The following is a 12,034-nucleotide window of genomic DNA, read 5'->3' on the forward strand; positions in this document are numbered from 1 at the left end:
AACTAGCAAGTAAATTGGTACACATTATTTTGTGATTAAAGTCTAAAAACAAATGTGTTGGTGTAAGCTCGTGCTTGCTGCTGTGTGTCTGACACAGCCTCTCAGTTAGAGGTGTACAAAAAAAAAATTTAAAAAAACACCGCCCCTTTTATCTTTCAAAATCAATTAACAGCAGTTTAATTCCACAGGACAGGATAAAAGGAAGGTAATATCCAAATTCATATTTGATTGCGAGGATACATCTTGCATATGGCCTTAAGTACCAGAAACAGTACTCACAGGGGTTCCCACAATAGAGCAGTAGCCTGAGGGCAAAGTAACCATGCAGGTCTCTCTGATTGGTTGCCGGTGTCATTAGTGCCAGCATTGTTTAAGTAGTACATGCGGACCAGACTGGAGGAGGTGACAGCTGGGACTTTAAAGCCAGAGGAGTTTTCAAACGGCTCCTCACAGCTGCTTTTCATGACAGAAATATTATTTCAGCTCTGTCATTAACAGCTGACAGCATGCCACCCTTAACAGTCAGAGCTTAACAGGGCATTTCTCCTCTCTTTTTTTTCCTTTTGCTGAGTTTCTTACCTCGCTCTTCTGCCACTCCTAATTTGCCCCCTCCCATCCATTGAAACTCCCACCATCAGCAGCATCTCTGTCAGACACAAATTTTACCCACCCTTCTTCACTTCTATCCATCCATCTATCCGTCCTTCATCCCCCCCTCCCCTTTTCTGTTTGAAGGCTGCAAGGAGAATAAGATCATTGTCTCTTACCTCATCATTTTGGGCGAGCAGTTGGGCGAGTTTCGCATCCCCCCATTGCGCTGCTTTTTTTTGGGTGAGAGAGTCGATGGATGCTCATCCTCAACTGCAAATACATGGGCAGAGTGTTAGATCAGGGAAAGACGGCTGGGAAAGTGAGTGATGAGCCGCACATAAAAAAAAAGTAGCCAGCAATCAGTAACTGCAAACAAAATTAAATACTCAAATAAAATTAAATGTTGCATAAATAAAATCTAAACAGAAGAAAATAAAACTTAATGACTCTGTGTCAAATTGAAGATATATAGAAGAAGCATTAGTAACATAATGATAAATCTGATAAAAGCCAGGAGAGAAAATATGCATAGTAGCTTAAAATTGACACTGAAGGCTAACATCCTAAATACGCCTATGTTTACGTTTCCTTTGAGGTACATTTTCTTAAGAGCCTGTACAGAGAAAGTCAAACATCTAAGTGAACCTCAAGCACTTTGTTTATGGTTTCTGGCCAAACATGTCGCTTTACAATCACAATATTCAGTGTATTTCATTGGGCTGAATATAAAAGACCAGCAGAAATGTACAACTGTGAAGTGGAATAAAATATAAAAACGTTTTTACACACATTTTCATCCCAGTTAAGGGGAAGATATCACCACATCATGATGCTGCCAGCTCCACGTTTTACTTTGGGGATGACGTGTTCAACTTAATGTACAGTGTTACATAATTTTATATTTATGCCTGAGCTATAGATCTCTGCAACTCCTCCAGTTAAAATTGGGCTCATGGCTACTTCCCTGATAAATTATTTTCTTGTAACTTCAGTGAACTCCTACACATCCTGGCAAGTTTGCATTTCTACCACATTTTTTCCATTTACAAATGAAAGAATCAACAGAGCTCTGTGAGATGCTAAAAGCTTGAGATATCATGTATAACCTAATCTTGCTTTAAACTTCTCTACGATTTTCTCCCTGTCTGCTGTGTTCTTTGGTTTTTATGATGCAGTTTGTTCAATGATGTGCACTAATAAACCCCTGAGGCGTTCACAGAACAGCTGGATTTATACTGAGATCTAATTACACCCAGATGGATTCTATTTACTAATCAGGTGATTTTTTGAAGGCAGTGGGCCGCGCTGGATTTCATTTGTTGCCCTCATAGCAAAAGCGACTGAATACTTTGGCACTCCATGGTTTTCAGATTTTTATTTTTGAAAAATGTATATTACTTTTTTTTTTTCATTTTGCAAATATGCACTACATTGTGTTAGTGTAATACAAAAAAATCTAATAAAGTGCATTCAACTTTGTAGTTTGAAAGAAGGCAAAAAGCTTCTCACTTCTCCAAGGCACTTTAACCCTCAATAATATTTGCCATTAAAAGACTTATACTATCACTATCAGTGGGGCACAGACAAAAGCATCAACAATGAAATAAATGTGGTTTGGAAATGAATCTTAAATACATTTCCTAAATTTTATTTTTGAGCACCACTGCTCCTCCACATGTTTATCTCCAAGATAAAAGAGGATTTAGCACTCAGCTCACATAATAAGGTGAAGGAACATTAACAAGCTATGGATTAGTGGGCTATAAATTCTGAAAGCAGCTTGTAAAGGCACATTATCATTGAGTATAAGAAAGGCATGACTGGTGTTGTACGTTTTAATGAGATGAATGATTTCTGTTAAAATTCGATATGTGTGTAAAGCTTTGATGTATTCGCAGGACGTTGTTCTTCAGGCACTTCTCTCCTAGTTTCTTGTCAGCTATGTTTAGCCTTGTTGAAAAATGAAAGTCTTTTTTTTTTAAACTCTTTTGGGTCTCAGAGCCAGAGTGCGGCCAGGACCAGCCGTCTGAAGATTTCAGTCACGCTGACAGCAGTCTGATCTTCACTACTGTCGCCTTGTAGTTTTCAAGAGCTTTCAGACAGGCAGCCAGATACTCCTCTCCAATCTGCGCTCGCCAAGCCAAGTGCACCGTCACTTCAAACCCCCATCAGTCCTTTGGTTAGAAATCAATAACACAGCATGATATTAGTGCAAATCAATGTGAACGCTGCAGGACGCAACTGTTCCAAGCATGTAGAATTGTACTATTATTTGAACACCTGATCTTGTGCAGCACTTACTTCTTCTCGGAAAAGATAAGAAATATGAATGTCATTTTATGATATGTTGTTTGTGGAGATGGACTTTCAGAGTATCTAACAACTTAGGCTGTTTTTACTTTGCAAATAATTATTTCTCCTTAAATATAATGCAGCATTTTCCACATAGTTTATCCTCTTTGATTTAATTTTATTTTAAGTAAGAACATTCTGCTCTTTACTTTTTGTCCATAAAGATTTGATGTGATGTTTTTTCGATTATACATAAATAACACTTTAGCATATACATTTTTCTAAGCTTTAAATCACATCCTAAAAGGTTTTCCCTGAGTTTTCTTATTCCTCAAAGATCACCATGTCTGCAACATTTCTGAAAATAAATTTAAAAAGTAAGTCTTTTTTGTTAAATTTAAGGTAATTTTTTTTTTTTTTGTAGTTCAAAAGTCACCTAGTGAGATAACTATTAGATTGGGAGGCAAATCCGTGCAAAACGGCACAGGCAACAACAGCTGCATCGGCAGTCGAGTGAACAGTCGTGTAGCAAACAAGAAACGGGAGAGGTGGAAATACAGAAAGATGCTTCCTGGTAAATGGAGACAACCTATAGTGCCTAATGTGACTAAGCGGCATGGAATTAGCAGTAATTCACCGGCAGACAGCAGACCTGGATCAGGGACTGGCTGTCATTTCTACCAGACCTGAGATCTCGAGGCGTGATGGCGCGGGGTCAGCTCCAGGTCCCAGCTACATAGGGAGTGAGCATCCTCTACGGTAATTAACAAGGGGGAGCTATTCCACAATTGACCAGGAGGTCTTATTTGGGGGTGTCGAGCATTAGGAGGGAATGCATTGATAATGTTGGAGATAGAAATGGCGCTCGTGAATGTAATGTTTGGCTTTAAAAGGATCGTCTCACTCCATTCATTGTTGTTAAATGGAAAGAAAAACTGAGTGCAAAAGCTTGTGTTGGTCTCTACATATCACACTTCTTACAAGTATGATTTTACTTGTTAAAAAATTGTCCCAATTTATATGTACATAATGTAAGAATTTCAAAAAATATGTAAGGTAGCTGCAATAATCAGTTTGCTCTTTTTTTTAACTTATTTTAGTTTCAACTAAAAGCAGAAGAACCGAGGTCATGAGAAAGCAGTGATCACATTTTTTTCCCCTGAAACTGGTGTTGAAACTAACAGAAATGTTCCTAGTGACATTTATTTTGCATTTAGTGGCAAACATGAATTAATTAGAAGCTTCTCAGTTCTGTTTCTCATTTGTGCTTCTCTTTCTGCTAACACAAAGCAGAGACACAACTCAGCTCAATCCAGTCAAATCCAATCAGGCGTTGTCATTTCAAGCATAATGTGTAAAACAGTGCTTTCATTTCGAGAAATACGAAACTGTAACTAATAATTTATAAATATTACTAATGCAAAACCTTTTAGCTATTAAAGATTTATTGCTTTCCTTTTGGATTATGTATAAAGATTAATTTCAAACAAACCAAAAAAAAAAATCTTTGTTCTATTCTCAAACAGTTTGCTTACTTTCGATTTTGCAAATGACAATCACCAGGTCCAATGACAAAGTGACATATTTAACATGATCACATGTAATTTGTATACATACAGCTAATGTTCATCCCGCAATGTGATGAGACACACACACATACATACATATTATCTGACTATGACTGCAGTCTTGACCTGTAAATCTTAATGTACAGTATACAGCACACTGCAAGAAGACAAATGAGGAATGTGAGTAAAAGATCTGCTTGCAGAGTTGATTGCAAAGCCCTTTTCTTCTCTTTGGTACATAAAGATGGTTGGTCGGTTGGTTGTTTGGGCGAGGGAGCAGGCTTGGGTGGCCCCGGGCAATAAACAGACGTTTATCCCAGCCGTCAGCTGCCGCCTTGATTTACAGGGCGCCACCGATAGCTCCTGGATTCATCTGGCCCTTGTCAAACACGTGCAGCGTTACACGGTGCTTACCCGCCCTGGCAGGTCCACTGTGCATCCTGAACAACCCAGACGGCAACTGTCCCTTCTTGAAATGCTAATCGCGTGATGGTACTGTCCTGCATGCAAACCTTATCAGATCGCTGTGTCCCAGCGTAAACTGGATGATGAGGCATATCAGTTAAATTTTTTTTTACTGTTCCACGTGAGCAGAGCTGGCTTTGCTTTAAGTGTTAGCTGCATGAACAAGCTTTGTTCTTTAACTGCATCGCCACAGCAATGGGATTGCTCTTTAAGCCATGCAATTTTGTGTTAATACAATTAGAAATAAAACTGATATTTATGCAATTTCTTTTAGTACTGCTCAAAAGGCAGCCATTATTTGTTTCAAAAAGGAAAAAAAAAATATTAAATATCAGTGTGCCTCATAAGTAAAAAAAAAATCTAAACAATAAAAACATAAAATGTTAAACATGACAATTAGTCTTTAAAAATAAAACTTATTCTTATCTGATACAGTGACAAGTAATTAACTTAGCAGTTTTATACTACAGATTTACCTAGATTGCAATCAGCTTTGAATCGAACGCCAGCCTCTTTTTGGCTTCCACTGTTCCGTGGTGTTGTAGCGCCATCTGCTGCTACATGCAGCACAATACAAAATAGAATAGAAGAAGAATTTTTCATGGAACTACATTCCATGCCATTCAAAAAACACAAAAAAAAAATACTTATTTCTACTATGTATAAACACCAAGAATGCATTAATTTATGGCTAATATGTGATTAGATAAAATAGTTATGGTTATGTTTACTGGTTTCGTTAAATATTTAACATGACACTTTTTAAATTCAGTTTATATCTACAGTTTGGCTCCTTGATACAGAGACAACAGAATTACATTCTAAAGGAATTTGGGACAACAAAGCAAACACTACGTGACGTGATGAGGGTGGCTACAGTCTAAACACAAAGCTAAAGCAGAGTGGAGAAGGGCAGAGAACACACTTACGTGATCTGACAAATCCATTATACTTATATTTAGCTGAGGAGACTGCAAAGACAAGTAGCAGGTCACACAGAGGGACACATCAACACAAGAGTGGTGGAAATGATTAAACCAAAGCGAAATCAGATGTGTTATGATTTAAGAGGATGAGGAAAAACTAAAAATAAAGAGGAGGCAGAATGACAAAATTCAGATGGAAGTGCTAAAAAGTCAAAGGCTGATGGCAAAACAAAAATGGAAAAAGTAATAAAACATGTACATTTATAGTGAGCCATGCCTTTAGGAAAGTGTATTAAACTTGTAGAAAGATGAAATGACGTCTAATGGTAAATTTAAAAAAACTTCTGAAGAGATAAACGTAACATTATGCATATAGTGCAGATATAACTTTTTAGATGTGGAGACATATATAAATAGATATATATTTTAAATAGAATGTTGTTACATGTATGTTTAAAAATGGCAGGGATTACTTAGTTTGTATTTAAGACAAAAAAGAAAATACACAAGAAGAATCATTCTGTAGTGGATGGAGAATATGCTACACCCAAACTGACAGAGTGCTGACTTCTTCACACGTGCAGTCCAGACGGTTGGCACAAACACACATTTTAAAAACTGGGATCTTTCCAAATGTGAATTTAATGCTGCACTTGCAATCTTGAGAAGGACCGACCGTGTTCTCCGTTTATGTCCGTACTGGTAATTCTCCAGGAATTACCGCTTTTGACCTTGACCGACAAGATAGTAAAAACTGGTACTTCCTCAACTGCTACTGCAGTGGGTACTTGAACTGAGCTCAGAGTTGCTGAAGATCGTTGCTCTTTTTTCAAAATTATCCCGCAGCAATAAAGGTCACAGCGAGGGCCCAGGGCTGACCTATGACACAGATCTTCAAAACAGGGACCCACAGTGGCCCTGGCATCTGTCTCCAGCAATCTGCCTGCACCACACAGGCTGCAGACTAACTGGCTAGCATCTAGGGCGTACTGCACCATCATAGGATGAAGGGTTGTGGGGGGGCAAGCCTGCCTGGTGGACAGGAGCTGTCAAAGCAAGTTTGGTGACAAACCAGCAAGGCTGGGAAAATGAAAATGCAAACATAATTTCTGTGTCAAAACAGATAAAAATCCTGTGGAATGAGATGTAGATTCACACACATGCTTAGACACAAAGATAAAAGTGAATGCACTCATAATGCGCTCTCCCACATGGGCCTGGGGGCTGTAAACGCCTGAAAGCATCTTCATAGCCCAAAGTCCACAGTCCATGTCTATGCATCTGCTACATATGGGCTTCTTTCTCTTTTTTTAAAACAATCCCTGTTGGAACCATTTCACATATTTTCAGAGATATTTTTTTATTATTATTGTGGTGACTATCTGTTCACAAGCAGAAACAATATGTGAACAATTAAGAGGCAAGAATTTAAACAAAAGAACCCAAAATGATTGTTTAGGTTAGATTTTTATCTCTTTCATTCATAATTTTCTCAGATTTTTTAAAATTTCTCTAAGTCATCTATGCTGCATATAATAAAATCCTGAAATTATTTTTCAAATATAGCTTCATATGTCCACACAAGTGAGCAAGCGTTAAGTCAAATAAATAAGTAATACTATATATAGAGTCAGAATTATAAAACAACATAAACTGGCCACATATTTTACTGTGTTGTAATATTGTTTGATAACTTTTTATTCCCATTCATCTCTAAGTCAGCAATTTGTTTAAACTCTTTAGGCCTCTGTATACTTTCCTCTACTGAAATATATATTTTAACGAACAATTCTACAGAAACTACAAAGGTTTTGTATATGACACTTAACATACAGGAAACTGGTAATAGAAAACTTACCAAAATAAATCTGTTAATTCAACATAACTACCTCTCAGGGTTTATGTCATGTTCTGTATTATGCCACCTTTTAAATTGGAAAGACAACGAGTAACCACACAACTGAATCAACCTACAAATAATGAGCAAATGTTATGAGAGTAGTAAAAAATTATGTTGCTTTTCTTAGCATAATATAAAAATAACTGTGTTCAGAAGTAGAGGTAAAATATACTATGTGATGCATTATATCTGCATCACAGGTTAATGCTTACAGTTTTCTTCACACAAAATTTATAGTTGAAATAAAGGGATTATGTTATTCTTATAAATCGATGGTACCAATATGTTCCAAATAAACAGAAAAATTATTATGCAGTACTAGATATATTGGTTTACTCACTGTCTGTCTTCAACAGAATTGTAATAAACTGAATCTGTGAGTTTACAGATCAACACAAAGATTTCTGATATAACCCCATTATAAAAGGGTCTGTGTGTGTGGTATACCTGCCTTGAATTGGAGCACAAGCTGTACTAACTAAAATACTCCTATCCAATTCATCAACTTCAATAAAAGTGTCTAAAATCAACTTGCAATGAACAAAGCTGTGGTTATTACAAATAAATCTATCTTTTCTTCTCCATTTAGCAGAAGGAGGAAATCCAGCCACCCCTGTTTGACAAAGCCCAGTACTCTCCATCACTAAAGTCTTCCTTTGTTCATTCAGATTTAAAAAGGGAAAGAAATCTAAGACAGAGGAGGCTTTCCCTAAATCCTACTGAGGGTTGAAGGAAAAGTGAGATCAGTAACCATGTAATGGCCAGTAATTGGTACCGAGGGATATCAGCGCAGGCCCAACTACAAGGGGCCAAGCCAAACTCATCATGCTGTGTTTGACACTAATCTAGACTGAGTCGGCAGACGGTGGGAGAATGTTGAAAAGGAAATCAGATCTGTAAGTCTGAACCCAAGGCTTTGATAGCAAGGCTTACTGCTGCCATGTCTAATTGACAGACAATTTAGTATTTCCACGTCCTCTTGTTAAGAAAACGGAAAGGAAGGTCTCACCGGGAGCTGGAGTCCTCTCACCTTTCCTCAATAAAACCAACATCACTTTTAACTTATTTCACCGCTTTTTCTGCTCTTTTTTTCTTTCAATACAAAACCCCCATATCTTACCCCACAGATTTTTTTTATATCATTCACCCAAATCATTTAGTCCTAATGTGGAAAGTGTCAATTGTGATCCATTAAAAACCATACACAAGTCATCAACAAAAGGAACACTCAAAATTCAGGCTGAATGAGACATTATCAATAAAATCTCATAAATCATCATAAAAATGGAGAAAATTACCCATATGTGTGTTAGATGCAAGCATTGTATCTAACACACATATAGGCACAATAAATCCTACAAAAATCTCCTGAAAACGTTTTTGTTTTGTTTTTGGCTTCTATCTGAAATGCTCAATTTTAGCAGTTTTCTAAAGTACTCAGGTCTGCTTTAATTAGTTAACTTACTGGTCAAAAAGCAGTCAAATGTGAGATTTTTTTTTTTTTTATTCTCCGAGATGTGCCAAACTAGCCACAAGGCAAGGAATATATTTTGGTGAATATAGGAACAGAAGAAAAGCCTGAACCGTTAACGAGGCCTTCAAGGAGTTCAGAAGCAGCATAGTGTGTGGGAGGAAATAACTTTCTTCAAAGTGCGCTTTGCACTTTTTCACTTTCTAGAAGTATTAAATATGTGAAAAAAAATCTATATAGTGTAAAACACAAAAAGAACTCTTAAAAAAAGAACAGTATACACACTGCACTTTTATTTTACATTGCTGGACCAGAGTCTCAAATAACTATTTTTTATTTTTTATTTTTTTGCCCTGCTTCTTATAAAGAAATTCAATTCAATATTTGCACAGCTGAACAAAAGATGCAGAAAAATTAAAAAAATAATTTTAAAAAATCTAACCAAAGTATTTTATAAACTTAAAAGTCTCTAAAAAAACATCAGACAATTAAGCAACAATCAGCAAATTACAGCAATACAATTATTGCAAGTGAACCGCCATCGATGTATGTGTAGAGTTCTTACCTTGAACAGTTAAAAAACATTTAACATCACGCTTGAGAGGTGACATTTTCACACAACTGCATGACTGACGCAGCATGCGGTAGCCACGTATCTAACACCTACAGTACTGTACAGTGCCACCACAGAGCCACACCACTCAAAACTGCCATTTTGAAACATTATACCGCAATGTAGAGCAACAAAAATAGCTAAGATATAACCCTAAAACAAAATTCACATCGGCCACAGCTTCACAAACTATGGTGTCACAAGAAACAGGTCACACCACGTAGACGACATACAGACACACTGAATACCTCCGCATGAGAGAAAAAAAATAAAACACTCATCACAGACATGTAACAACATGTGTTGGGCGGTGTAACTTACAGGCACGTAAAGTGGTTGCGCAATCATGAACAGAGACAGAGGAAAGTGGGTAGGCCCTCTGAAGGGTGTCCATGTTACTATGTACACTGCCTGACATGCAAGAGCAGTCTCGCTCTGAACGGCCGCAATCAAAACAACATGCCAGTTTCATTCGTTTGTAGACGGACATCTTGGCTACAATCATGTTTTGGGATGAGAGGAGAGGAAAAGCAGCAGGTTAATGGCAAAAGGAGAAATTTTCATTTAAGGGGAAGTTGAAAGGTAACTGTATCAGAAAGTGCAAGCCTTAGCCACCTGCTCCACAGACTTGAGCCCCAATTTACATCAACATGCAGTCATTTACAATTTACGAATTAATTCATCAAATTTCACTCAGTTTTGCTGTTTGACAAAGTTGAAAAGTTTTCAAAATGTAACAATCAGATGAGGTCTGGAAAATTTCTGATTCTTAAGGAGGTCAAGCTGTGTGCTAAGACTGAAATAGGTTCAAAAGACAAAACTGTAACTATGGGAAAGAGAGGCAGATAACAAGGGGAGAGTGAGGGGGGAGGCATTCAAGGAAAAAGAGGCATGAGCAATATTTTCAGCAGCAAACCTTATATGTACATTCAATCATACATCTGTACATCTTCTATCTGTTTGCCTTCAGAGCGGATCACGTACCTGTATCCCATCATGCAGCCGGAGGCTGTGTCCACGGCATCACACTACTCTACTTTACTAGACTGGTCACTTCATGCTTTTTCCAAAGCCTGCCGTTTCACTGCTCCACTCCCCAAAGGGTGTTCAGTCTGCTGTGCATCTTGATTGGTTGCTAATCTATTGTATAAACATTTAATGGATTGCTTTGGTGTTATTATGCTGTGTTAAGGAGACCTGGTCAACTCTGAAGAGAGAAATGGCTTTTTTTCTCCCTGGTAGAAGGAAAAATCAATGATAAAGTCAACCTACTTAACAACAGCTTAGGGCTTTGTTGCTTTTTGTGACTTGCAGTATAAGTTAACCAAGTGGCTTTATTGAAGTACAAACTTAGTCAAAGAATTGTTTGTATTATTTGAAATATCACTTTTGATTAGAGCTGCACCAAGCAATCTGCTGAAACTGTCTGATTTTAGAGCGTGACCAGAATTCAGAAACTCAAAAATCTAATCTTTTTTCTGATCAATGAATTCCTCATTTGAGCACTGCTACATTGCAGAGAAACTCACTGTAAGCTACTTTTATGTTGCAAACTCAGAGAAAGTTATTTTAAAGAAAACTGTACTACATAAAGATCTGTCTTTCGTATAAAGACGTTCTATAGCAACAATAGCCTCGCATACAGTGTGACTTTGCTTCCAGTAGACATAAACAATGTCTGCTCACAAGAAGGCTAGAAATAAATACTTTGAATAATGTTCTTATAACTATTCATACCAAAGGGAAGTAGTCCATTCAATTCGTACTCAAAAATAGAAAAGTTCTGAGCTTGTAATCAGGAAATCCTATTAAAAAGACCCTTAAAGTAGGAATTAAGCAAAGTTTGACTTTCTAGGCAAATTGAGAACAGCCTAGAATTTAATTTGTATTGGTAAATTGCATTATGTATTACATAACTAACATTGCATTACCTTAAACTTATTAATGACCAGTCAACCACATATGTATGGCTATGTGTTGGTCTACATTGTATGAAACCTTGAATCCAAGGGGGAGCAGTGAAAATCCCCAGAGCTGCATCTGTAGATTGCTGTGACTCTGGGCAGAAACAGTCCATGATACCCATTCTCTCAACGGAGGGGTGCAAACAGACAGCACAGTAATACAGTCTGGCACCCGTGCAAAGACACTTTCAACATCCATGACCGATGACTCAGATTGGAAAAGCAGATTTTGAATGAAGTAATA

General features: G+C 37.3%; 1 protein-coding gene across 22 annotated transcripts in view; it reads right to left on the bottom strand.

Annotated features, from left to right (window-relative positions):
• kcnma1a (potassium large conductance calcium-activated channel, subfamily M, alpha member 1a) overlaps nt 1–12,034 on the bottom strand; it is a 152,126-nt gene that overhangs the window by 29,343 nt on the left and 110,749 nt on the right. For 6 of the 22 annotated variants that reach the window (XM_044137377.1, XM_044137376.1, XM_044137378.1 and 3 more), the window contains one exon: nt 768–861. In XM_044137377.1, coding sequence (XP_043993312.1) covers nt 768–861 — 94 coding nt within the window. Of the gene's footprint in view, nt 1–767; nt 862–5,392; nt 5,474–5,845; nt 5,888–10,147; nt 10,322–12,034 lie in introns of all 22 variants that reach the window. The other 16 variants (XM_044137382.1, XM_044137364.1, XM_044137362.1 and 13 more) reach the window with 8 other exon arrangements.

The sequence above is a fragment of the Gambusia affinis genome, linkage group LG13 (genome assembly GCF_019740435.1).
Source record: "Gambusia affinis linkage group LG13, SWU_Gaff_1.0, whole genome shotgun sequence".
In the NCBI taxonomy this organism is placed as follows: Eukaryota; Metazoa; Chordata; class Actinopteri; order Cyprinodontiformes; family Poeciliidae; genus Gambusia; species Gambusia affinis.